Raw genomic sequence first — 27,732 nt, forward strand, 5'->3', positions numbered from 1 at the left:
TGGAGTTGGGGGCAGGGCATGCAGGGGGTGGGCCTGGAGGAGGGACCCCCAATCCTCAGGTCTTGACTTGGGGGTCATAGGGGACTTGAGCCAGCCATTGGGAGAGGCCTGTATACTTTAGCTCTCTGGGTGGGAGGTGGCTGAGGGGGTGGGTAGGGTGGACACCTCAGAGGCCCTGGGCTGCCAGAGCTCTCCTCGCAAACCCCCAAGCCCACGGAATAGAACCATTGGCAGCCACACAGGGCTGACTGGGGCCTGGCCAGTGTGGACTCAGCATGTCTTCTGTGGGACCCTCACCCCTGGCTAAGTCCTGGGGCCACTGTAGGAAGGTTGGGGGCTCGTGGAGCTGGAGCGCCAGGCCTGGGACTTGAAGGCCCAGGAAGGTTCTGTGCTGGGCGGGCTAGGGTGAGCCCTGTGGGTGCCCACAGCAGCAATCCTGGGCTCAAGGGGGGTCCTCCTTTGGAGCTCCAGCAGGGTTCAGAGGGGCCCATGGGGTCCAGACCCTTCCTGGGGACACCAGGCAATGGTGGATCGCAGGCCAGGCCGTGGGGGCCGTGGGGTCACAGGGCTGCAGGAGGGTCCTGGTGCTGAGGGGCTCAGGGTGATGGGCGGGAGCCCAGGATGGGGCAGCCCGGGAGGGAGCATAGGCCAGCTGTGGGGACCCCCTCCCTCAGGACAGCCCCCCAGGACTGGGCCCCGCCTTGGAGACCCCCCTCCCTCAGCACAGTCTCCTCAGGGACAGGGCCCCGCCGTGGAGTAGGGGCTACTGGGGCCTGGGGGCAGGGCCTGGGGGCTGGGGAAGTCCCAGGGGGGCATCTTTCAGGCCAGTGCCGGCATGGTGGGGGGCGACCCCGGTGGGCATGGGCTCGGGGCGCTGAGGTGGCAGGACTGCTGCAGAGACTGTTTGTAACAAAGTAGCCTTTATAGGTCCCTGAAGGCGGGCAGTGTGGCTGGGGCGTGGGGTGTGGGGCGTGGGTGGCCACCCCTAGGGCCTCGCGTTCTCAGGCTCCTTGTGTTCCTCCTTGGCTGTCCCCAGGGAAGGCTCTTGCTCCGGGTGCCTGTCGCCTGTGCCCGACGGCTCCTTGCCCGGGGCCTGGGGCTGCCCGTCGTGGGCGCTGTCTGGGTCAGGGCTGGGGCCCGGCAGCTGGGGACGCTGCAGTGCCAAGGGAGGTGGCGCAGGCCTGCGGGCGCCCGGCTGGTCTGGGGCACGCGGTGTGGGTGGCCCGGAGGACTTGGCCTGGCGGGTGGGCGGAGGCAGCCGGTGGCGGAGGCTGCAGGAGCCCCCCAGGCGCGGCCACACGTCGGCCTCTCCGTTGTGCAGGAGCACGAAGCGACGCTGGGACAGCAGAGGCAGCATCTTCTGGCCGCGCAGGCTCTTCTGGAAGGTCTCCAGTGCCAGGTCTGGTGCAGGTGGGGGAGAGGGGGTAAGTGGGGGGCAGAGGCTGGCACTGGGAGGAGCAGGAGGGGCGGGGAGGGTGTGAGGGGTGGGACTCAGGTGGGCTGAGGTGTGGGGAAGGTGGGGGCGGGGCGGCGCTGCCACAGAGGAGGTGGAATAGCCCCATCTGTGGGGTCTGAACTTGGGAAGAGGGCGGGTGGGCATTCAAGACTGGGCAGGCTGTGGGGGTGTGGGGTGGGGGCTCGGAGGGCTCACCCAGGGTCTCGATGACCACACCTGGGATGACCTCCTTCAGGACCTCGCAGTTGGTGTGCAGGGCTGGGTTGGAATTCATCTCCAGCAGCCATACCTGCACCAGACGCCAGTCAGACCCTCCCCACCCAGAGCCCACTGGGCCAGCAGGGCAGAGGCCCTGGTCCTTATTTGGCCAGGTGGCTCTGGGAGATTGCTTCCTTTCTATAGCCTCGCTCCCCTGTTTGTCCACTGAAACTCTGAGGGTCTGAAGCTCTGGCCTGAGGGGCTGCCCTGAGGAGGGGGTGCAGGTCCGTCCCAGCTGCATAGGAGGTGAGCCTCGTGGATACATCCATCCCCAGGGCTGCATGCAGGCAGGGTGGGGGCTGACTGCAGAGTCTGCCTGGGGCCTGCCAGTGTGGTTGGGGTGTGCAGATGGCCCCTGCCTCCTTGCATCTGCCTCCCGTGCCCCCGCCCCCCAGGACAGCACCTTGAAGTTGTCATCAATCAGGAAGTCACAGCCGATGAGGTCAAAGTAACCCAGCTTGCACTCCAGCTTGGACTTGGCGGCCAGAAAGCAGTGGGCCATGATCTGTTGCATCCGCTTCTGCAGGGAGACAGGGAGGCATCCTGGCTGCGGCCTGTAGGCCCTGATCACACCCCAGGTCTGAAGAGCCACAGCCACATCCCTCACCGTCACTCCCATCTGAACCCACACTTGTACAACCACACCTGCCCACACGTTCGTGCACTCAGGATCACAGGCTCACAGCCAGAAACTCAGTCAACAAAATCCTGGAGCTCCTGCCCTGTGCCAGGCCCTGGAGATACATGAGTGAGCAAAACTCACAAGAAATCTCTGCCCTGGAGCAGTTCTTTCATAGCAGAAGAGACGGATAGCAAATGGGATACATAAAATCTCGAATCTTGGTAGGAACGGTGAATTTTGTCGTTTTTTAATGTGCTCTGGTTTTATCCTCTGCTGCCCAGCTCAGCTGTAGCCTCAAAAAACAACAGCGTGCATCCCCAGAACTGGAGATAGAAAAATAGACCTCATTTATGAAAAAAATTGTAATTATTTGTTTTCTTGTGTCTGGTAGTTCTTTGGAAGATCCCACTTGAAAGGACTAACAGAAAGTATGAGGGGCGGGTGTGTGGCTCACACCTGTAGTCCCAGCATTTTGGGAGGCCGAGGCAGGAGGATCACTTGAGCTCAGGAGTTTGAGACCAGCCTAACCAACATGGTGAAACCCCATCTCTACTAAAAATACAAAAATTGGCCGGGCGCATAGCTCACACCTGTAGTCCCAGCACTTTGGGAGGCCAAGGCGGGAAGATCACTTGAGCTCAGGAGTCTGAGATCAGCCTGGGCAATAAAGCGAGACCTTAGCTCTACAAAAAAATTAACAAAATTAGCTAAGCATGGTGGTGTGTGCCTGTAGTCCCACCTGCTTGGGAGGCTGAGGTGGGAGGACTGCTTGAGCCCAAGAGGCAGAAGCTGTGGTGAGCTGAGATTGTGCCACTGCACTCTAGCCTGGGTGACACAGTGAGACTGTCTAAAAAAAAGAAATATGAGGATGATGTCTCATCAAATAATAGAGAATATCGGTGAAGAGAGAAAAATTTTAAAAGAGAATCAAATAGAAATTCTGAAGTTGAAAAGTAGAACAAATAAAAAATTCACTAGGGCTCAACAGCAGATTTGAGTTGTTTGCAGATAGGCCAATTGAGATTTCGTCTGAGGAACAGAAAGAAGAAAGAGGCCGGGCGCAGTGGCTTCACGCCTATAATCCCAGCACTTTGGGAGGCCAAGGCAGGTGGATTGCTTGAAGTCAGGAGTTTGAGACCAGCCTGGCCAACACGGTGAAACCTCATCTGTACTAAAAATACGAAAATTAGCCTGGTGTGGTGGTGTGTGCCTGTAGTCCCAGCTACTTGGGAGGCTGGTAGGCCAGACGATTGCTGGCGCCCAGGAGGAGGAAGCTGCAGTGAGCTGAGATCGCACCACTGCACTCCATCTTGGGTGACAGAGACCCTGTCTCAAAACAAAAGAAGAAAGAAAGAGAGAGAGAAGAAAAACAAAGTCTCAGAGGCTTGTGGGTGGGACACCATCAAATGGACTAACATATGCATAATGAGAGTCTCAGAAGGAGAGAAGAGAAAGGAGCAGAAACAATATTTGAAAAAATAACGGCTGAAAACCTCCCAATTTAATGAAAAACAACCAACACATTCAAGAAGCTAAATGAACTCAAAGTAGGATAAACTCAGAGATCCACCACCTCATCAGCAAACTTCCAAAAGACAGAGAACGTCGAAATCAGCAGGAGAGAAGCAGCTTGTCATGTACGAGGCATCCACAGAAAGATGACCAGTTTCTCATCAGAGGTCATGAGGTGGGCAGGCGGTGGGATGACATATTCAAATTACCGAAAGGAAAAATACTGTTGACCAAAAATTCTACATCTAGCAAAAGCTGCTTCAAAAATGAAGGGGAGGCCGGGCGCGGTGGCTCAAGCCTGTAATCCCAGCACTTTGGGAGGCAGAGACAGGTGGATCACGAGGTCAGGAGATCGAGACCATCCTGGCTAACACGGTGAAACCCCGTCTCTACTAAAAAATACAAAAAACTAGCCGGGCGAGGTGGCGGGTGCCTGTAGTCCCAGCTACTTGGGAGGCTGAGGCAGGAGAATGGCGTGAACCCGGGAGGCGGAGCTTGCAGTGAGCCGAGATCTGGCCACTGCACTCCAGCCTGGGCGACAGAGCAAGACTCCGTCTCAAAAAAAAAAAAAAAAAAAAAAAATGAAGGGGAAATTAAGACATTTCCAGATAAACAAAAGCAGAGGCCAGCCTGCCCTACAGTCCTTCAGGCCGAAACGAAAGGACATTAGACAGTAACTTGAATTCATGGCTGGAAATAAAGAGCCTCGGTAAAGGTCATTGTGTAATTAAATAAGAGACAGCATAAATGTATTTTTGTATGTGATTGTCTTCTCCTAAAAGACAACTGTATACAACAATAATTATGAGTCCATGTTGACGGACACAAACACACCCCTCTGTAATTTCTGGCAATAGCGTAAGGGAGGGGTGGGGCTGTGTAGAAGCAGTGTTTTTGTATACTTTTGAAATTAACTTGGTATTAATAAAAACTGAATTGTTTATTTTAAAACACTTTTTATTTTAGAAACAGGGTCTTGCTGTGCCCCTAGGCTGGGGTACAGTGGTTTGACTGCGGCTCGCTGCAGCCTTGACCTCCTGGGCTCAAGTGATACTCCCATCTCAGCTCCCCGAGTAGCTAGGACCACAGGTGCACACCACCATGCTGACCTAATTTTGTGTTTTAGAGATGGAGTCTCAGACTCCTGGCCTCATGTGATCTTCTTGCCTCAGCCTCCCAAAGCACTGGGATTACAGGCATAAGCCACCAGACTCACCCTAATTGTAGTAAATTAAGATATGATATTAATGGCAATCCTCAGAATAACCACTAAAATAACTCAAAAACATATAGTAAAAGAAATGACAAGTTAATAAAAATGCTACACTAAGCCGGACGTGGTGGCTTATGCCTGTAATCCCAGCACTCTGAGGGGCTGAAGCGGGTGGATCACCTGAGGTCAGGAGTTTGAGAAAAGCCTGGCCAACATAGTGAAACTCCATCTCTACTAAAAATACAGAAAATTAGCTGGGCGTGGTGGCAGGCGCCTATAAATCCCAGCTACTAGGGAGGCTGAGGCAGGAGAATCGCTTGAATCCGGGAGGTGGAGGTTGCAGTGAGCTGAGATCACGCCATTGCACTCCAGCCTAGGCAACAAGAGTGAAACTCTGTTTCAAAAAAAAAAAAAAAAAAGTTACACTAGAAAATATCTCTCTAAAACAATAGGAGGCAGTAATGGAAAAATTGAGGAACAAAAAAGACATAAGACAAAGAAAACAAATAACAAAATAGCGTATGTAAATCCTACCTTATCAGTAATTATATTAAATGTAAGTGAATTAAACTTTCCAATTAATAGACATTGACGGGGTGCATTAAAAAACATGATATACCATCTACAAAAGATACTTTAGTTTCAGAGACAAAAATAGGTGGAAAGTAAAGGGATGGAAAAAGATATACCATGCAAATGGTAACCAAAGTAGAACTGGAGTGGCTCTACTAATATCAAAGAAAATAGAGTTTACCACAAAAATTATTACTACAGAGTAAAAGAAAAGTTTTATAATGATAAACCAAGAAGATCTAATAATCATAAACATACACGAACCCAACAACAGAACCTTAAAACATACAAAGCCAAAAACTGACAGATCTGGAGGGAGAAACAGACAAATGGACAACTGAATATCCCACTTTCAGTACAGAGACAGAAGACTAACAAGTGAATAGAAAACTTGAACAACATGATAAACTAAACAGACCTAACAGACACCCACAGAACCCTCCACCCAAAGGCAGGACACACACCCACAGGACCCTCCACCCAAAGGCAGGACATACATCCTTCCCCAGTGCACATGGATATTCTCCAGGAGAGACCATATGCTGGGCCACAAACAAGTTTCAAGTGGTTTTTGTTTTTGTTTTTGTTATTTTTTTCTCTTTTTTTTTTGTTTTCGAGACACAGGCATGCTCCGTCGCCCAGGCTGGAGTGCTGTGATCCGCCCGTCGCGGCCTCCCAAAGTGCTGGGATAACAGGCGTGAGCCACCGCGCCCAGCCTATTTTTTTTTTTTTTTTTTTTTTGAGACGGAGTCTCGCTCTGTCGCCCAGGCTGGAGTGCAGTGGCCGGATCTCAGCTCACTGCAAGCTCCGCCTCCCGGGTTTACGCCATTCTCCTGCCTCAGCCTCTCTGGTAGCTGGGACTACAGGTGCCCGCCACCTCACCCGGCTAGTTTTTTGTATTTTTTTTTTTTTTAGTAGAGACGGGGTTTCACCATGCTAGCCAGGATGGTCTCGATCTCCTGACCTCGTGATCCGCCCGTCTCGGCCTCCCAAAGTGCTGGGATTACAGGCTTGAGCCACCGCGCCCGGCCTGTTTTTGTTTTTTTAATGATTCACTTAATTAATAGTAAGTTTGTTTGTTGTTTTTTTAAAGATGGGGTTTTGCTATGTTGCCCAGGCGGGACTCAAACTCCTGGGCTTAAGCAACGTTTCCATCTCAGCCTCCTGAGGACCTGGGATCCCAGGTATGTGCTGCCACACCAGCTCCAACAATTCTTCAATGCTTTTTAAAGGGTTGAAATAATGAAGTATGTTCTCTGACACAATGGAATGAAATTAGAAGTCAATAACCGAAGGAAAACTGGAAAAATCACAAATATGTGGAAATTAAATAACATGCTCTTATGCAACTAATGGGTCAAAGAAAAGCTCACAAAGGAAACTTAAAAATACTTTGAGGTAGGCCGGGTGCGGTGGCTCAAGCCTGTAATCCCAGCACTTTGGGAGGCCGAGACGGGCGGATCACGAGGTCAGGAGATGGAGACCATCCTGGCTAATACGGTGAAACCCCGTCTCTACTAAAAAAATAACAAAAATTTAGCCGGGCGTGGTGGCGGCGCCTGTAGTCCCAGCTACTCCGGAGGCTGAGGCAGGAGAATGGCGTGAACCCGGGAGGCGGAGCTTGCAGTGAGCCGAGATCACGCCACTGCGCTCCAGCCTGGGCGACAGAGCGAGACTCCATCTCAAAAAAAAAAAAAAAAACAAAAAAAAAAAACTTTGAGGTTAAGTGTCGTGGCTCATGCCTATAATCCCAGCACTTTGGGAGGCCGAGGCAGGCGGATCACCTGAGGTCAGCAGTTCAAGACCAACCTGGCCAACATGGTGAAACCCCATGTCTACTAATAATACAAAAAAAATTAACTGGGCGTGGTGGCGTGTGCCTGTAATCCCAGCTACTCGGGAGGCTGAGGCAGGAGAATTGCTTAAACCTGGGAGGCGAGGTTGCAGTGAGCTGAGATTGCACCATTACACTCTGGCCTGGGTGACAAGAATGAAACTCCATCTCAAATAAAATAAAATAAAATATAAAAATAAAAATACTTGGAGACAACATGCAAAATCTTATGGATGCATCAAAAGTGGTGGTCATGGGGAAATTCACAGCACTAAGCACCTACCTTAAGCAAGAAGAAAAAATTGAAATCAAAACCTAACTTTTGACCTTAAGAAATTAGAAAAAGAGGGTTTGAGACGGGCCTGGCCAGCAAAGTGAAACCCCGTCTCCACTAAAAACACAAAAAAATTACCCGGGAGCGGTGGCGCGTGCCTATACTCCCAGCGACTCGGGACTCCATCTCAAAAAAAAAAAATTAGAAAAAGGAGAGCAAACAAAACCCCAAGCAAGCAGTAAGAAGGAAATAATAAAGACTTGAGTGGAAATAAATGGAATAGAAAACAGTAGAGAAAAAAATCAGTGAAACCAGGAGTTGGTTCATTGAAAAGATCAACAAAATTGATAAAGCTTTAGACAGACTGACCAAAAAGGAAAAAAAAAGGGAGAGAATAATCAAATTACTAAAATCAGGGGGAAAAGACTTTATATTGATTAAAAGGATGACAAGGGAATACTATGTACACTAAACAAAGTAGATAACCTAGAAGAAATGGACAAATTCTTTTTTTTTTTTTTTTGAGATGGAATCTGGCTCTGTCGCCCAGGCTGGAGTGCAGTGGCACAATCTCGGCTCGCTACAAGCTCTGTCTCCCGGGTTCACGCGATTCTCCTGTCTCAGCCTCCCGAGTAGCTGGGACTACAGGCACCGCCACCACGCCCGGCTAATTTTTTTAGTTTTTAGTAGAGACAGGATTTCACAGTGTTAGCCAGGATGGTCTTGATCTCCTGACTTCATGATCCACCCACCTCGGCCTCCCAAAGCGTTGGGATTACAGGCATGAGCCACCATGCCCCGTGAAATGGACAAATTCTTAAAAAAAAACCAAACCAGACTACTGTAATCCCAGCACTTTGGGAGGCCGAGGCGGGCGGATCAGGAGGTCAGGAGATCGAGACCATCCTGGCTAACATGGGGAAACCCCATCTCTACTAAAAATACAAAAAATCAGCTGGGAGTGGTGGCACTCGCCTGTAGTCTCAGCTACTTGGGAGGCTGAGGCAGGAGAATCACCTGAACCCGGGAGGCAGAGGTTGCAGTGAGCCGAGATCGCGCCATCGCACTCCAGCTTGGGCGACAGAGTGAGACTCCATCTTCAAAAAAAAAAAAAAAAAAAAGAAAAGAAAAAAAAAAGAAAAACAAACCAGACCAGGCTAAAGATTAGAAAATCTGAATAGACCTATAACAGGAAAAGATTGCAGTAGTATTAGTAATAATAATAATAATAAACTTTCCTACAAAGAAAAACCCAGGTGGCTTTACTGTTGAATTATTCCAAACAAAGAATTAACACCAATCCTTCACAAAGACTCCAAAAATAAAAGAGGAAGAACACATCCTAACATGCTGTGAGGCAAGTGTTACCTTAATACCAACCCAGTCAAAGATATTCATGAAAAGAACGCTACAGACCAATATTGTTTATAAGCACAGACACAAAAATCCTCATTAAAATACTAGCAAACCAAATCCCGCAGCATATTTACATTTAAATGGTTCAATACTATCATCACGTGAGGTTTGTCATATGAAAGTTAATCAGGCCGGGCGCAGTGGCTCATGCCTGTAATCCCAGCAATTTGGGAGGCTGATGGGGGGCGGATCACGAGGTCAGGAGATCGAGACCATCCTGGCTAACACGGTGAAACCCCGTCTCTACTAAAAAATACAAAAAACTAGTCGGGCATGGTGGCGGGCGCCTGTAGTCCCAGCTACTCGGGAGGCTGAGGCAGGAGAATGGCGTGAACCCGGGAGGCGGAGCTTGCAGTGAGCCGAGATCTGGCCACTGCACTCCAGCCTGGGCGACAGAGCCAGACTCCGTCTCAAAAAAAAAAATCTTGAAGAACACACACATACATGGAGCTGATAAGTGAATTCAGCAAAGTTGTAGGATACAAGATCAACACACAAAAATCAGTTTTATTTTTATACACTAGCAATGGACAATCCAAAAAGGAAATTTAAAAAATAATTCTATTCACAAGTGCCAAAATAATAAAATACCTAGGAATAACATTTACCCTCGGTGACAGACTTGTATGCTGAAAACTACAAAGCATTGCTGAAAGAAAGGGAAGAAGACCTAGAAAAATGGAAAGGCATCCTATATTCATAGATCAGAAAACTAAATATTGTTAAGATGTCATTACTATGTGACCTACCGATTCAACGCAATGCCTATTAAAATTTCGATGAGGCTGGGTGCAGTGGCTCACACCTGTAATCCTAGCACTTTGAGAGGCCAAAGTGGGCAGATCGCCTGAGGTCAGGAGTTTGACACTAGCCTGGCCAACACGGTGAAACCCAGTCTCTGCTAAAAATACAAAAATTAGCCAAGCATGGTGGTGGGTGCCTGTAATCCCGGCTACTAGGGAGGCTGGGGCAGGAGAATCTCTTGAACCTGGGAGGCGAGGTTGCAGTGAGCTGAGATTGGGCCACTGCACTCCAACCTGGGTGACGGAGCAAGACTCCGCCTCAAAACAACAACAACAAAAAAAACCCTTTACAACTGGACAATAAAGACCGGCCACAGCGTTTGAATAGACATTTCTCTAAAGCATATACACAGCTGGCCAGTGAACACACGAAGTTATTTGTCATTAGCAAAATGGAAATCAAGCCCACAATGAGGTAACCCTGCACCCAGACTGGACGGTGACTGTTTTAACAAAGAAAGGAAAATAACAAGTGTTGGCAAGATCTGGAGAAACTGGAAAAGTGGTTCATGGTTAAGTTAAAGTGTGTTACCCTGTGACCCCACGACTCCATTCCTGGGTACTTTCCCAGGAGAACTGAAAATATATGTTCATACAAACAGCATTTCATAATAGATCAATAATAAAACTCAGCGTCCACCAACTGATGACAAAATATGGTCCATCCATATGAAGGAATGTTGTATGAAAGGGGTACATGGCTGGGCGCAGTGGCTCACACCTGTAATCCTAGCACTTTGGGAGGCTGAGGCGGGCAGATCACGAGGTCAGGAGATTGAGACCGGCCTGGCCAACATGGTGAAACCCCGTCTATACTAAAAATACAAAAATTAGCTGGGCGTGGTGGCTCACGCCTGTAATCCCAGCTTCTTGGGAGGCTGAGGCAGGAGAATCGCTTGGACCCGGGAGGTGGAGGTTGCAGTGAGCTGAGATTGTGCCATTGCACTCCAGCCTGGGCGACAGAGTGAGACTGTCTCAAAGAAAAGGAAAGGAAAGGAAAGGAAAGGAAAGGAAAGGAAAGGAAAGGAAAGGAAAGGGGAGGGGAGGGGAGGGGAGGGGAGGGGAGGGGAGGGGAGGGGAGGGGAGGGGAGGGGAGGGGAGGGGAGGGGAGGGGAGGGGAGGGGAGGGGAGGGGAGGGGAGGGGAGGGGAGGGGAGGGGAGGGGAGGGGAGGGGAGGGGAGGGGAGGGGAGGGGAGGGGAGGGGAGGGGAGGGGAGGGGAGGGGAGGAAAGGATACGTGGACTTCGTGGATGAACCCTGAAAGCGCCACGCTAAGAGAAAGGAGATAGGAGAGAGAGAAGGTCCGTCAGCGGCGGCCGGGACTGGCCAGCAGTGTAGCTGTGACAGCTTGTTGGTACAGTGTTTCTTTTTTGGGGTAATGAAATGTTCTGGAATTGATGGTGGTAATTGCACAACTTTTGAAATACTAAAAACTACTGAACTGCATACTTTAAAATGGTGAATTTTGTGTTCTGTGAATTATCGCAATTAAGAGAGAATTTGGGAGATGTGAGGAAAGTAACTGGAGGCTCCTCTGAGTGCCGCCGTCCCAGCCACAGTGACACGCGCCTGTGGGTGAGGAAGGACCGTCCCTGGCTGCCGCTTCCGGGGCCTGGCCAAGATAACCAAGACAGATAAGGAGTCCTTCGGCCAAGCCCCGTTTTAATCCCAGCTTCACACCATGCTGCTCAAGGGCCTTTGCTACCAGGGTTGTTTTAAGTACCCCACAGGTACCCCACAGAAAGGAACCCTGCAAAATGAGGACACCCCACGGCACACGGCGCTTAGCTAGGAGAGTCCGGCCTGCACGGAGATACCCCACGGAAAGGAACCCGCACGGGCTGCTGCTGCTCCAGGACACCTGGCCCGGGGGCTGCCGTCCGCCCTGCCCTGCCAAGTGGAGGATCTGAAAGGAACAAAGACTCTTCACACGGTGGCTGCCACTGAAGCTGAGCTGTCCCCTGACCCTACAGGGAGGCTGCTCAGAGGGACCCGTGCAGACAGATCCCCGGCTGGGCCTTTGCTGCCTGCTGGGGACAGGCGCTACCAGCTAAGGGAGTGGAGACGCTGGAAGGGTTTGGTTCCACACAGTCAGGTCACACTTTAGCGCAGCCGCCCATGAACGCCAGGGACGTCTGTGTGCCTGGTGCCCAGCCCGGCCATGCCCCCTGCCCCGAGGGGTCTCACCCCCGGGCTGGAGGGCACAGCAGACCCACCGTGAGGGTGGTGAAGACCCAGTCCTTGGGGAGGCCCCGGGCTTTCCAGAACGTGGTGTTGATGTATCGGTTGAGGTGCTCCATGCTCCACACCGTGTCCTCCTTCAGCAGCACGTACAGCGGGCTCTTCTTCTGCATGAACTGGGAGCAGATGGCGCTTGGAGACTGGCTCCCAGAGTGTCCAGGGCACCTGCCCTCATGGGGGTCCCCAGGAGAACTTCCCCCTAACCTAGAGGGCCTGTTCCCTGGGGGTTCCCTGAGAGCCTCCCTCAGCCCTACCGTGACCTGCCTGCAAAGACCCTCCCACAAACACCTTCATCTGCTGAGACCCCCCTTCAGCTGTGAAGACCCCACAGATCCTCACAGAAGGCCCCTACCTGGACTCTCCCATGAAGGCCCTTCCCCAGAGACCTCTGCCCACTGGGCCCTTCTGACGGCCTCAGAATCCCCTTGGTTCCCACGCCCACCCAGACCCCATCCTCAGAAAACCCAGCTGCAGCTTGGGAGCCAGGCTGTGCACTGGGGGGTGCAGGGCTCTGAGCCCTTTCCCCAGCTAGCGGGGTCCCTGCCACGCCCTTCTTCTGCTGTGCGGAAACGAGGGAGGTGAGAGGCAGTGCTGACTGCCGGCGGCGGGCAGCCCAGGCTACTTCTAGGCCTGGGCCACCTCCATCTGTAGCCGCACCTCCTCTGCATCCCCTAGCAGTGAGAACCTCCCTCTAATCTCATCCCAAGGCCACAGGGAGGGCCCTCACCTACGGCAGACTCTTACCTGGTTGGTCAGGTGGCCGCTGAGGTCGCTGGAATGTGGGTCGTAGAGGCTGAGGGTGAGGCGGGCATAGCCGTGGCTGAAGAAGATCATGTAGGGTGTGGTGCAGGCGATGAGCAGGTAGGAGCGCACGTCAAACTTCCTCCCGTCCAGCAGCAGCGGGTTCTGGATATACCTGGGGGCACCACATCGGGGCTGCTGGGCTGAGCCATGGGGCTGGCCTGGCCTGCGTCCCCTCACACCCCACCCCAGGCCTGGGCCATTTCCTCAGCACCCTGCCTCTGACCCAGGTGTGACCTCCAGGGAAAAGGGGCACTTCTGGGCCAGAATATGTCAGAATTGGGAGGAAGGGCCTGGCACCCTGATCGGTGCCCCAGGGCATAACCGCAGTAGGAGCCTGGAGGGCTGCCTGGAGGAGGAGGAGGGCATGAAGTGGCTTTGGAGAGGAAGGGAAGGAGCATGCCAGGCGGGCGGCGGAAGGGTCCCAGGCGGTGTGTAGGGGGGCGCGCTAGGCAGAAGGGGTGCACCAGGTGGAGAGAGGGAGCACCCCAGGTGGAGGAACGTGAAGGAGGAGCCGATGGAAGCTGGGGACAGTGGACAGCAGCTGTGGCCAGAGCGAAGCTCTACAAGGGCCAGGGGTGAGGTCGGCAGGTCTAAACCTTGAGCCTCGTGCAGCTACAGGGCTTTCTGGAGGAAGCGTCCCACCCGGGAAGGAGTGGTCAGCTTGGCCATAGGCCTGCAGGCTGCAGCTGGCTGACTGGGCTGGGGAGTAGGGGGGCTGGCAGCCGGGAGGCCACCCAGGCCAGGTCACCTGCAGGACAGAGGGGGCCCCAACTGAAGGACAAACTGACCAACCCCTCAGTCCTGGATCCTGTGTCTGTGACCCCGGCCTGGTGTGACCCCTCCCCTCTGCTGACTACACGGGGCCCAGCTGTGGTCTGCACAGGGGCTGGTGGTGCGGCTGCCTTCCACGGCCAAGGGCTCCTCGGCGGCCCTGCTGACCGCACCAGTAGGGCCCGGGCCAGCCTGCCCAGACCCTCCCCCCTCTGGGCACCTGCGGCCGCACCTCTGCACCACCCGCGCCTGAGGCCCCCGGAACGGCGACTTATGGTGGATGGGGTCGTCCTCCACGCTCCGGGTCTTGGCCTGCAGGGCGGCAACTTCCTCCTGGCTCCGGAGCAGGAAGATGCCTTTGCCCTGGTTGGAGGCTGTGGGCTTGCAGATCCATATCTGGGTTTCTGCAGAGCAGGTCGCCTGAGCCCTGGCCCCGCCCACCACCAGCCCCGCCCCCAGCCCGACCACGCCCCTCCCAGTCCTCCTAAGGCGCGGCCAGGACCCTCTTCTCCCGGCTGCGACCCTAGGCCCGGCGACTCCAACCCTGGCCCTGCGCTAACCACACGCCTGGCGCTAACACCCACGCCCACCAGGACCAAGCTCCAGCCCTGGCCCCAGTGCCCTCATACCCCAACCTCCACGAGGGCCAGATCCTCCCCTTTCCAACGCCTCAGCCCCCACCCGGACCAGGCCCAGCCCTGGCCCCTTCCTGACCGCCTCCTCTCGTTCCAGTCCCACGCAGCCCCCCCAGCCCCAGCCCTGCCCTCACCAGCCGCCACCGTGGTCCTGACCCTGCCAGCCCCACGCAGCCCCCCCAGCCCCAGCCCTCCCCTCACCAGCCGCCACCTTGGTCCTGACCCTGCCAGCCCCACGCAGCCCCCCCAGCCCCAGCCCTCCCCTCACCAGCCGCCACCTTGGTCCTGACCCTGCCAGCCCCACGCAGCCCCCCCAGCCCCAGCCCTCCCCTCACCAGCCGCCACCTTGGTCCTGACCCTGCCAACCCCACGCAGCCCCCCCAGCCCCAGCCCTGCCCTCACCAGCCGCCACCTTGGTCCTGACCCTGTCTCCCCAGGCCAGCCTGGTGTCCCACTCTCGTTCCAGCCCCACGCAGCCCCCCCAGCCCCAGCCCTGCCCTCACCAGCCGCCACCTTGGTCCTGACCCTGCCAGCCCCACGCAGCCCCCCCAGCCCCAGCCCTGCCCTCACCAGCCGCCACCTTGGTCCTGACCCTGTCTCCCCAGGCCAGCCTGGTGTCCCACCAGCAGCCTCTCACCATCAAACAGCGTGAAAAAAGCCTCTCTCTCGTGCTTGAGGTCCAGGCGGTAGGTCTCTGGGAAAAACTCCTCCATTCTCAGGACCCTGCAGGGCAGGGAGGCAGGAGGATAAGCTGCTGTCCCTTCGCCCCAGGATGGTGGGCGGTTTGAGGCCCAGTCTGTGGCCCGGCGGGAGGGAGCGAAGGCACTGGCACCTGGCGTCCGTGGCCGTTCTCCTTGTGGGGACTTTGCGTTTCCTGCGCCTTTGCAGGCCCCCCCACGGGCTGTGCTGCTGGCCGCGTCCTTCCGGCTGCCGACCCCCACCTGGGACCCTCCCGCTGGCTGCTTTTTCCCTCATGGTTGCCCTCCCGGCTGGCACCATCTCAGTCATTTATGAGACACCAGCTCGTGGCAGCGTCCTCACGGCTGGGATGGGCAGAGCGCGCGGCCTGAGCCCCGGCCATGCATTCACCGGATGGTCAGCGTGGATCTCTGCCCGGCCAGGCTGAACCTCTGACTCTAGCTCGTGGTTTTCCTTTGTGTGGGACCCCCTCCCCGCTTTCTCCTTTTCAGACTACACCAGGTTTAGGTCTGGACTTCGGTCTGAAGGGCCCCTCCCAGCTGGGCTAAGTGAGTCTACCTCTGTGGCCTGAGGTGTCCTGGGCTTGTCCACGGGAGGTCCTCTAGGGTGGGTGCCGCTGCGTCCTTTCCCAGCCTGCAGCCCAGGGGACAGAGGGCCTGGGCTGAGGGGCCAGCCCATGGTGCTTGGAGTGGGTGAGGACTGGGGGATGGGGCACGGGTGGTGAGTGGGTGGACACGTGAGGGTTTTTTGTGTTTTTTTTTTTTTTATTGAGACTGAGTCTGCCTCTGTTGCCCAGGCTGGAGTGCAGTGGTGCAGTGGCCGGATCTCAGCTCACTGCAGGCTCCGCATCCCGGGTTCACACCATTCTCCTGCCTCAGCCTCCGGAGTAGCTGGGACTATAGGTGCTGCTACCATGCCCAGCTAATTTTATTTGTATTTTTAGTAGAGACAGGGTTTCACCGTGTTAGCCAGGATGGTCTTGATATCCTGACCTCGTGATCCACCTGCCTCGGCCTCCCACAGTGCTGGGATTACAGGTGTGAGCCACCGCACCCGGCCAGACATGTGAGTTTTGATGGAAGGAGGTGACTGGGTGGACCGTGGTGCCTAGGGGAAACAGCCGTGTTGCTCTAGGCTGGAAGTGGACGCTGGACATGGTGTAAGGCTGGCGTCATGGGTAACCGGGGGCGGGGGGTGCAGATGGAGGCAGCTGTGGTTGGCTGGGCGGGTGCTTGGTGCAAAAATCTCTGGGCCAATGAAGTGGGGAGGGATGGATGGGTCCATAGAAGGGCAGTGGGTGGGGCTGGGAGCAGGAGGACGAAGTCGCTGGGATGGATGGCCCAGACTTGGGTGAGCGATGGACGGCCTCACTCAGGGCACCCACGGGTGACGGTGGCACGGTGTGGGATTTTGGATGGACGAGTGTTTGGGGTGAAGGCACATGGACAGGTGGGTTGTAGCTGGGTGGGTCTGTGAGATGGACCGGTGGGTGGTGTCAGGCCCAGTGGGCTGGGGACGTGTGGGATCTTCCCTGTTTGGCCACGGGGAAGAGGGTGGGTTTCTGGGATGGGCGTTTGGCCCTCTAAAGGACAGGTGGAAGGTGGATTCAGGGTGCTGATGGGTGGGAGCTAGGGCCAGCCTGGGAGCCCAGGTGGGCAGGGGCAGGGGCAGGGGCAAGGGCAGGGATGGGACAGGGGCAGGGGCAGGGACAGGGCAAGGGCAGGGACGGGCAGGGGCAGGGGTAGGGGCAAGGGCGGGTGCAGGGGCAAGGGCAGGGACGGGCAGGGGCAGGGGCGGAGGCAGGGCCGGGGCAGGTGCAGGGGTGGGGCAGGGACAGGGCAGGGGCAGGGGTAGGGGCAGGGGCAGGGACGGAGCAGGTGCAGGGGCAGGGGCAGACTCACCTGGCCTGGGTCCCCCCTGGCGCCTTGCTGGCCTTGCTCATGGCCCATGCCCAGCCCCGAAGGGTGCTGAGCAGCCCGATCTTGGTGGTGAGGAGCTTGTTGTTGGGCAGCTGGTACAGCAGCTGCTCTCCTGGAGGTCAGAGGCCAGGGCATGTGTGGAGGGCGTGCAGGACCTCGGTCCCCACTCCTCCAGTCTGCCCTGTGCTCCGGCCCAGGAGGCCCCTGCAGGCTGCCCCCCCGTGGCGCTGGCTCCCGCTACCTTCCCGGAAGCTGCCGTAGCTGTCTCGGCTCTTGACCTCACACCACTTCAGCAGGTAGTCCTCCCGGCGGCTGTCCTGGATGCGCCGCCAGCCCTTGCTTTTGCAGTAGGAGCTGATGCTGCAGGGGGGCCGGGGTGGGGGTGACCTGGGGGCCCGGGTGAGGGGGTGGGGCCGGCGGGCGGCCAGCGGAGGCCGGGCTGGGCCCTGGGAGCAGGCGGTGGGTACTCAGCGGGACAGGGCCGCCCAGGGCCCCTACTCACATCGCAGCCCCGTTGTTGCCTCCAATGTAGAAGAAGGGCCCCGGCCGGGTGCTGTGGGGTGATGGCTTCCCGTCCCCCAGCAGGAGCCCCTCCAGGAGGGCAGCTGGGGGCCCGGTGGCATCAGGGTCATCCGAGTCTGCAGGCGGGTGGCTGGTCAGGAGCCCAGGGGTTCTGGGCGTGGCGGAGGCTCTTCCTGCCCCCTCCAGGTCCGGCCCACCGTGCCCACCTGCGTCGTGGTCTGGCTGGCTTGGCTGACACGGGAGTCCCTCCTCCTGGCTGCTCCCCATTGGCCTCTCATGGGCTGGGCCTGTGAACGGGGTGGGGTCCCGCCCGGGTGGCTACGGGAGCCGTCCGCTCCGCCCGGACATGGCTCAGTCAGTTCACTCCCAGCCCATTTCTCCAAGACCCTGGACAACCCCCCTGGCCCATTTGGGGCTCAAGTTCAGCCCAAGCTCTGACCCAACCAGGCGGCCTGGGGACTGCTTACACCTGGGGAGGGGCCGCGACCACCCTCCAGGGCCAGCCTTCCTGCCGGGGTGGGGAGCTCGGAGCAGGGGGCAGGGAGGTCGCCCCCCCACCCTCCTCACCAACAGGGCAGTGGCCTGGTGCAGGGCAGGGGCCAGGCTGTGAGGCCAGTGCTGGGTGCAGATGTGACACAGGGATGGTCCCAGGAGGGCAGGGGTCACAATGTCCATGATGATGTCACAGGTGACCCAAGGGGCCATTGTCAGGCAGGGGACATGAGGGGCTGCTCTTCTGGGAACAGGCAATGCTGCCCAGCGGCTGCCCATGGGAGTGGTGCCAGCCAGGCAGAACCCTGGGCCGCGGAGCGTGCATCTCCCCTCGGTGCCTGTAGTGCCCGGCGCCCACAGCTGGGCCTTTTCTCGGAGCAGCAGGGCGTGGCCGTGTGTGGGTCCTGCCCCTGCCCCGTAAGACCGACTGACTTCCTTGGGGATGGAAGTCCGTCCCAGGGAGGCTTTGGCTTTGGAGAGGAAGGAGGCCACTCAGGGCTGCTCTATTCACCTGGGACTCGAGCCCGAGGCCGCCGCGGGATCCTTGGTCTCTTGCCCCTCTTGGAGCCAGCTTGGGTCCGAGTGGGCAGTGCCCGGCGATGGACGAACCGGGTGCAGCTGTGGGCCATTGGCCGGGGGGCGCGAGGCCGAGGGCCCTGCAGGGAAGATGCTGCTTTGACCTTCCTGTGGGAACTTCGGGCAGCCCGAGGCCCCAGCACTTGGATGGAGCAAGCAGTCAGGCCCACCCTGCCCAGGAAAGGGCGCCTCCCAGGGCCGTGGACTTGAGCCTCTGTAGGTGGCTGGCTCCTGCCTCCGTGGCAGCCGTGGGGCTTGGCGCCGTGGGGGGCCGAGGCTGTCTCTGCACCCTGTCTCTGCCGGGCGAGTCCTCCCCGGCCGGAGCTGCTCCTCGGGCGTGGCCGAGCTCGGCCTGGGTGCCAGCTGGAAGGAAGGACAGCATCAGGCCTGCCGGGTGAGGCGCCTGCCTGAAGAGTGGAGGGTGGGAGGACTCCCTGGCCCGAGCAGGGGTCTCCTCTGTCTCCGCTGCTGATCCCAGAGCCCAGCTGTGGGCTGTGTGCAGCCACCTGGTACCTGCCATCCGGGTTCCTCTGCGGCCGCCTCCGGGCGCCAGGCCCGACCCCCAGGACACTGTCCCCAGCACCTTCCTGTGTTGCAACTCAAGAACATCTCAGGAATTTTCAGCCAGTTCCTTGACAGATCCTGCTACCACTGTCTCCAGCAAACAAAGCCATCTTGGGGCTGCTTGGGAGGTGAGGCCTTTTTTTTTTTTTTTTTTTGAGACGGAGTCTCGCTTTGTCTCCCAGGCTGCAGTGCAATGGCGCGATCTTGGCTCACTGCAACCTCTTCCTCCCAGGTTCAAGCGATTCTCCTGCCTCAGCCTCCCGGGTTGCTGGGACTATAGGCACCTGCCACCACACCTGGCTAACTTTTTGTAATTTTAGTACAGACAGGGTTTCTCCATGTTGGTCAGGCTGGTCCCAAACTCCTGACCTCAGATGATCTGCCCGCCTCGGCCTCCAAAAGTGCTGGGACTACAGTTGTGAGCCACCTCGAGTGGCTTAGGTGAGGACTTTCAAGGGTTTGAAGGAACTTGCCCAGGAGACAGGGGAGCACACAGCAGTGGAGGCTCTGAGGCTAGAGAAGGCTGGAGCAGGCCTGAGGCTCCAGGCTGGGGGCAGAGCTCTCCAAAGGCAGCCCCTGCAGCTGACCTGACCTGCGGCATCGCTCTCGGCCGCACGAGGCCTTTGTGTCTGCCCCTCCCTGCCCCACCTGAGTGACAGGAGGGAAGGAGACAACGAGGAAGCCCACGGGCAGGGGAAGGTGGGTAAACCGAGGCAGCCGATCACACGATGACCCAGCTGGGTGGGGCCACTGGGGCCTGTCCTGGGGGAGGAGCAGAACACAGGCTGGGCCCCACACCTGTGGCCGGGAGAGCCTCACGTCCTCTTCCTAGGGTGGGCTGGGCAAGAATGGAAGAAGTTGGGAGCCCTGAGACCCCTCCCCACTCAGAACAGGAGGACTTTTGGAGGAGGCTGGACCCTGCGCTGACATGGAACAGGCACGTGCGTACGATACTCTGCCTTCAATGGGAGACCTCAGCTCCTTCTCATAGGTTCTCAGCACCCAGGAGTCCTGCTGGGGAAAGGGATCCTCTAAAGTTCTGACTCACAACCAAAGGGGCTGCCCAGTCCCAACAGGCATCATCAGAGGGACTCCCAGGTGTGAACAAGAATGACAGGTCTGCACACGCACACACACACGCACAGACACGTCTACACACACGTCTACACAGACACACCTACAGACAGACATACCTAGACACAGACAGGTCTACACACGCATGCACAGACACAGACACGTCTATACAGACACACCTACACACAGACACATGCACACACACCTACACATAGACACACAGGTCTACACACAGACACATGCACAGACACACACACCTACACACACACACACCTGCACACATGCACACACGCACAGACATGTCTACACAGACACCTACACACACACACACACCTACACACAGACGCACAGACATACACACCTACACACACACAGGTCTACACACGCACACATGCACAGACACGTCTACACAGACACACCTACACACAGACACAGACATGTCTACACACACATGCACAGATGCACACACACCACACACATGCACAGACATGTCTACACACCTACACACAGACACACCTGCACACAGACGCACAGACATATACACCTACACACACACAGGTCTACACACGCACACATGCACAGACACGTCTACACAGACACACCTACACACAGACACAGACATGTCTACACAGACACACACCTACACACAGACACATGCACAGACACACCTACACACAGACACGTCTACACACACACACATGCACACAGACACACCTACACACAGACACAGACATGTCTACACACACGCACAGATGCACACACACCTACACACACATGCACAGACACACCTACACACAGACACACAGACCCATCTACACATGCGCACACGCACACCCACACACAGACACACGTCTACCCACACATGCACACACAGGCACCCACACACACGCTGACACACACACAGACACACAGATGCACAGACACACACAGAGGAAGAGGAAAGGGGAGAAACGGAAACAAGCCCACCTGGAGAAGGCTGGGGTGGGGAGACAGGACCCCTCAGAGAGCCGCATGCTTTTAAAGCAAAGGCATAGAGAATACAAAAGAGCCGATGGGAATTAAAAATGCAACACCAGGGTTGGGATTTAAGTCAAGGAAATTGCCCAGAAGGGAGCCCTGGGGTTGGGGCTGTGGGTGTGAAGCTGAGGTGCTGCACAGCAGGGTCACCGTGGAGCCCCAGGCGAGAGGGGAGGCCCCAGGAGACACAGGCCCAGAGCCGGAGGAAGGAGGCAGTGGTCCTGGCCAGCCCTGGCTGCCCACCAAGGCCACTAGCAGCCCTCCAGCCTTCCTGGGGACACACAGGGCTGGATCCAGCCCAGGAGGCTCTCAGCTGGGAATTCCAGGAATTCCATACCTGGCCTACCATGTGTGGAGGTGGGAAAAGGTGGGGAGACGTCCCTCCAGGAAGCCTGGAAGAGTCTCACAGGAGTGAAGTGTCTGGGAAAAGATGCAGCAGCTGGGAGCTTGCAGCTGACCTGATGACTGTGTGCCCCAGCCTCTCCGCCCTCCCCTCTCCGCCCGCACAGCAGCCTCCCCTCTCCGCCCGCACAGCTGGGAGCAACAGCCTCGCAGGTTTGCTGTGAAGGTGGAGTTTCCACACGTAATGTGAGGACAGCACCCGTCACACGCCGCGTGGTCCGCAGGGCTGTGGCGATGATTGTGGGGTGAGGGGAGGCAGAGCTCAGGGACAGCTCAGGATAGGCGGGAACACAAGCACATGTGAAAAGCAAGGCGATCGCCAACTCTGAGGAAAACAGAGGGCGCCACCCGGGGAGGCCGGGCAGCTCTGCCCCGAACATCATTTGTGGTGGGATGATACGGACAGGGCAGCGTGTGGAGGACAAGCCCCTTTCACTGACCGTGGGGAATTTCTGCCCTGGAAGCTCCGAAAGCAGCAGTGTCAGGTGCTGTTTGGAAATGGCCAGGCAGTTGGAAAGCGGAAGCACAGCACCCAGCGCCCCCCCCAGGAAACTGCCTCCGTGTCTCAGCAGCAGCTGGAAGGGGCAGCCAGGTGCTGATTTCATTGTAAGCCTGAGGCCTCGTTTGGGCTTTTCTAATTTTGTGTACTTATTATGTTCACGAATAGCTAAATAAGTTGTGAGCTGTTATTTTTTCTCATTGAAATTAAAGGTCTTTTTTTTTTTTGAGACGGAGTCTCGGTCTGTCACCCAGACAGATACCTACACGCAGACACACCTACAGACACAACACAGACACACAGACATGTCTACACACACACACACACAGACGCCCCCCCCACACAGACGCACAGACACACAGACACACAGACACACACACACACACAGACGCCCCCCCACACACAGACGCACAGACACACAGACACACAGACGCACAGACACACAGACACACACACACACACAGACGCTGACACACACACACACACGCTGACACACACAGACGCACAGACAGACACACACAGACACGCAGTCACGCAGACACACACAGAGGAAGAGGAAAGGGGAGAAACGGAAACAAGCCCACCTGGAGAAGGCTGGGGTGGGGAGACAGGACCCCTCAGAGAGCCGCATGCTTTTAAAGCAAAGGCATAGAGAATACAAAAGAGCTGGTGGGAATTAAAAATGCAACACCAGCCGGGCGCGGTGGCTCAAGCCTGTAATCCCAGCACTTTGGGAGGCCGAGACGGGCGGATCACGAGGTCAGGAGATCGAGACCATCCTGACTAACACGGTGAAACCCCATCTCTACTAAAAAAATACAAAAAACTAGCTGGGCGAGGTGGCAGCACCTGTAGTCCCAGCTACTCGGGAGGCTGAGGCAGGAGAATGGCGTAAACCCGGGAGGTGGAGCTTGCAGTGAGCTGAGATCCGGCCACTGCACTCTGGCCTGGGCGACAGAGCGAGACTCCGTCTCCAAAAAAAAAAAAAAAAAGGCAACACCAGGGTTGGGATTTAAGTCAAGGAAATTAAGTCAAGGAGTGCAGTGGCGTGATCTCGGCTCGCTGTAACCTCCACCTCCCAGGTTCAAACGATTCTCTTGTCTCAGCCTCCCGAGTATCCAGGATTACAGGCGCCCACCACCACGCCCCGCTAATTTTTTAATTTTTAATAGAGACAGGATTTCTCCATGTTGGCCAGGCTGGTCTCAAACTCCTAACCTCGTGATCCGCCCACCTCGGCCTCCCAAAGTGCTGGGATTTCAGGTGTGAGCCACCACCCCAGCCTGAAATTAAAGGTTTCTTAAGCGGCTGCCTGCTGTGTGTGGTGAAGCTGGGGCCAGAACGCAGGTGGGACGCAGCCTCCCGAGCGTCAGAAGCTGCTGGCTCCACACGCCTGTCCGTCTAGTAAACGCGTTTTGGAGTCTCTGACGGACGCGACTCTGAATCTGGAAAGAAAGCGTCTCACTCCGAGATGCTGACCGACGCGTCCTGTATGGCGGTGGGACTCGGGAAGCCGGTGGCGCCCAGGGTGCAGGATGGTCGTGACGTCCCTCGATGGGGACACGGTGTAAAGGGGGCGTGGAAACTCAGCTCACGACCTTATGATAAATTGTAAAATAAGCTTTTTACCTGGTGAGATGAAAAGACCGGCAGGAGACTGCACCCCGGTAGGATGAACAGAGGAGACTTTTAAACCTGAAGAAATCGTCCAAAAAGCGACCACACGTTGGTGTCCTGCCACAAGCTACCCCCAAGAATCCAAGCTTGGCCACCTGGGGCCCCAGGAAGGTACTGACATTGTTTGAAGAACCGGTGCCTTCCGGCCAGAGCCGCTGTCTGGGGATGCACGCCCTGTGGTCTCAAGCAGTCGTCCGTCCAGGACTTGCTCTGGGGAAGCAGACCTGGTCCCAGGCCACAGAGCTCGTCCCAGGGCTGCCCTGCCCTCCCACCCCGCCCGGTACACACACCGTTCCCTGGCCTGGCCTGGGCCTGAGCCTCTCGCATGGTGGCGCTGGGTCTGGGACCCGAGTGTGGCCTCCGCAGAGCAGGCTCAGCCTGGCCCCACCCTGTCCAGTCCCCTCCCCAGCCTCCTTCTCTCCTGGGCAGCCTCCCGAGGGGACCTGCAGGCAGGGCATAGGAGGGCGGGGCCGAGCCCACTGGACCCCGGCAGATGGCCACGGGCGCCCTTACCTGCCCAGCCCACAATGTCCTGGGAGCCTGGGCCAGGAAGCAACAGTGGTGACCTGGCAACCGTCTCCTGGCAACCACCGTGGCAACCGTCTCCTGGCAACCACCACGCTGCTGGAGCCCAGAGGTGAGCAAGGGTTTGCGAGGACAGGGAGGGGCTGCTGAGGGGTGGGGCCAGCCTGGGAAGCAGGGCTGGGGGCTGAGGCTGGAGAAGGGGTCTCATGGGCAGTCACTGCTGGGCCTGAGCCCCGGGGCCTGAGCCCCTCCACCCGGCCCTCCCGGATGGTCCCTGAGCTGTCTCTCAGGCCCCACCCATGCTCCGCACTCCAGGACCTGGCCCAGGCCAGGCTCCCCGTGCACCCTGGCCATGTTTGCCGAATACCCAGCTGCCGATGCCTGAGCATTCTCTGTGCTTCACGCGGTCAGTTCCCTGTTCTCTCTCCACAGACCAGGACGAGGTGCTGCCGTGCCCTCCTCGTCCCTGTTCTCCCTCCACAGTCCCAGACGAGGTGCTGCTGTGCCCTCCTCGTCCCTGTTCTCTCTCCACAGTCCAGGACGAGGTGCTGCCGTGCCCTCCTCGTCCCTGTTCTCTCTCCACAGTCCAGGACGAGGTGCTGCCGTGCCCTCCTCGACCCTGTTCTCTCTCCACAGTCCAGGACGAGGTGCTGCTGTGCCCTCCTCTGCAAACAGGAACCGGGGGCTCAGAGAAGTCAGTGCCCCACAGAGGGGGACTCACATCTGTCGGTCCAAACTGCACCATTCTGTAAGCCCTCGCTGTGTCACAGACCTCGGCGAAAGTGAAGCGTTCAGTGGGGGTTTGGGCCGTGAGGGACAGCCCACCCAACCTGACTTGATCACACTTTGCTGGGAAAAACTCCAAGAACATCATGATTACCTTCTGCGGGAACAAGGGCCATCATGAAGCCCTACGGCCCAGGCCCCTCCCAGCCATACCTACAGGCACCCCAGCCCGTAGGCAGCGGTGGGCTCTGGCATCAAGCTGGTCCCCCGCCTGGCAGGTGTTTGCAGTGTACCTGTGTTGCTGTAAAGCTGCCCTTTCTCTATCTGTGTGTGTCTTTGTGTAACCCTCACCTTCTCTGTTTTTTTTTTTTTTTTTTTTTTTTTTTGAGACGGAGTCTTGCTCTGTCGCCCAGGCTGGAGTGCAGTGGCCAGACCTCTGCTCACTGCAAGCTCCGCCTCCCGGGTTTACGCCATTCTCCTGCCTCAGCCTCCCGAGTAGCTGGGACTACAGGCGCCCATCACCTCGCCCGGCTAGTTTTTTGGGTTTTTTTTTTTTTTTTTTTTTTGAGATGGAGTCTCACTCTGTCGCCCAGGCTGGAGTGCAGTGGTGCAATCTCGGCTCACTGCAAGCTCCGCCTCCCGGGTTCACGCCATTCTCCTGCCTCAGCCTCCTGAGTAGCTGGGACTACAGGCGCCCGCCACCTCGCCCAGCTAGTTTTTTGTATTTTTTAGTAGACACGGGGTTTCACCGTGTTAGCCAGGATGGTCTCGATCTCCTGACCTCGTGATCTGCCCTCCTCGGCCTTCCAAAGTGCTGGGATTACAGACTTGAGCCACCGCGCCCGGCCTGTTTTTTTTAATATACAGAGTCTCGCTCTGTTGCCCAGGCTGGAGTGAAATGGCACGGTCTCAGCTCGCTACAACCTCCGCCTCCCAGGATCAAGTGATTCTCCTGCCTCAGCCTCCTGAGTAGCTGAGATTACAGACACTCACCATAGTGCCCAGCTAGTTTTTTTTTTTTTTTTTTTTTGAGACGGAGTCTCGCTCTGTTATCCAGGCTGGTGCAGTGGCGTGATCTCTGTTCACTGCAAGCTCCGCCTCCCGGGTTCACACCATTCTCCTGCCTCAGCCTCTCGAGTAGCTGGGACAACAGGCGCCCACTGCCACGCCCGGCTAATTTTTGTATTTTTATGAGAGACAGGGTTTTTCCATGTTGGTCAGGCTGGTCTTGAACCCCTGACCTCAGGTGATCCACCCACCTCCGCCTCCCAAAGTGTTGGGACTACAGGCGTGAGCCACTGCAGCTGGCCTGCCCTCACAGTCTCTTTAAAACACCGAATGATATCAGGTCTGGGAGTCCAGGCCTGGCAAGACCCCTGACACGGTCTGATCCCCTCTGCCTCAAACGCTGAGCCTCCAGCCACGTGTCCCCCGCCCATCCGTGTCCTTCAGAGCTTTGCTGGGTCACAAGGGTCTCTCTGCTTTGGGTCCCCTTGCAGGGGGCTGGGAGTGCCCCCAACAGACAACCACATCCTAGCCCTGAAACCTCGAATGTGATCTTATTTAGAAGAAGGGGCTTTGCAGGACATTACGTCAGGATCTCTGGTGTGATAGCCCAGGGTTCCCTGGGCAGGCTCTGAATCAATGGCCACTGCCTGCCTGAGACGGAGGCGGAGAGAGGAGATGCAGACGTGGGGGAGACGCCGTGGGACCGGGGGGCAGAGATGGGCGACACGGCCACAGCCACCGACGCCTGAGCCGGCAGGGGCTGGGGAGGCAGACAGGGTCCTCCCCTGGATCCCCTAGAGGGGTACAGCCCTGCCTGCCCCGTGGCTTTGGAGTTCTGGCCTCCAGATTCGGGCCTGAGCGTCTGTTGTTGTGCCTGCCTGCGTGGGTTTTTCAGCAGCTGGGAGGAGAAGGCACCTTGCGAGAGTGTGATGCCTGCTCTGGAATCACCTCCCCGACGCACACCGGGCTGCAGCCTGGGGGACTCCCTGCCCCCGGCCCTGGAGCCTGAGCTGTGGGGGAAGAAGGGGCCCCATCTGTCCCTGAGGAGCCCCTGGAAGGAAGAGGGAGCTCTCGGAGGTGGGGCCGGGAGGGGGCATCTCCTACCTGTCCTCCCGGTTCTGTCCAGCTGGGAACCGTGTCCTCGCCCCTCCCCGCACTCCCACCTTGTGCCTGGTGCTCGAGCTTTGGGATGGTCCCTCCAGACCCTGGTGCAGAGCAGACCCAGGAGGCCCCTCTGCCCTCTGGGAGCCTCAGGTCAGGCGGCAGGTGGGGCTGGGGCAGGTCCTGGACTGAGTGGCTGGACCTTCAGGGAGTGGGGGCCGCCTGAGGGGGGTGACAGGGCCCTTCAGTGGCTCCTGTGGCTCTCCAGGCTGGGAGCAGCAGATGCAGGTTCGGAAGCTCTGGCTCTGGGAAGGGGCCTATGTGTGTCCCTCCTTCCTGAGGCCAAGGCAGGTGACCCGACGGGAGCTGATGGGGGATGGAAAGGACTCTCCAGAGCTGACCCTTCCGGGAACAGAGCACGGCAGGGCCCCGGCCCCTGGGCTGGGAGGGGAGCCCTGTGTTCGTCTTCGTGGCGCAGCAGCCTTTGGAGGATGTGACCTGGACAAACACCTCGGAGGAT

General features: G+C 57.1%; 1 protein-coding gene across 10 annotated transcripts; it reads right to left on the reverse strand.

Moving 5' to 3' along the window:
- Positions 1–901: 901 nt before the first annotated feature.
- On the reverse strand, positions 902–25,209 carry TTLL10 (tubulin tyrosine ligase like 10). 10 transcript variants are annotated; one of them, XM_073007968.1, is made up of 16 exons: positions 23,972–25,178; positions 23,805–23,870; positions 21,224–23,620; positions 18,790–20,194; positions 18,555–18,699; positions 17,532–17,838; positions 17,271–17,389; positions 17,012–17,141; positions 15,669–15,743; positions 15,049–15,134; positions 14,009–14,180; positions 12,946–13,117; positions 12,177–12,317; positions 2,118–2,234; positions 1,652–1,745; positions 902–1,401 (listed from the first exon to the last, which is right to left on the reverse strand). In XM_073007968.1, the coding sequence occupies exons 5-16, from the start codon at positions 18,670–18,672 to the stop codon at positions 986–988; spliced, it is 1,947 nt and encodes a 648-aa protein (XP_072864069.1). In that variant the 5' UTR covers positions 18,673–18,699; positions 18,790–20,194; positions 21,224–23,620; positions 23,805–23,870; positions 23,972–25,178; the 3' UTR covers positions 902–985. The 10 variants fall into 10 exon arrangements, with proteins under 10 accessions (XP_072864069.1, XP_037841159.2, XP_037841160.2 ...); XM_037985231.2 differs by lacking the exon at positions 21,224–23,620 and having other exon boundaries at positions 18,555–18,982; positions 23,972–24,076; positions 24,143–25,178; XM_037985232.2 differs by lacking the exon at positions 21,224–23,620 and having other exon boundaries at positions 18,790–18,982.
- Positions 25,210–27,732: the final 2,523 nt, after the last annotated feature.

Source organism: Chlorocebus sabaeus, chromosome 20 (assembly GCF_047675955.1).
Source record: "Chlorocebus sabaeus isolate Y175 chromosome 20, mChlSab1.0.hap1, whole genome shotgun sequence".
In the NCBI taxonomy this organism is placed as follows: domain Eukaryota; kingdom Metazoa; phylum Chordata; class Mammalia; order Primates; family Cercopithecidae; genus Chlorocebus; species Chlorocebus sabaeus.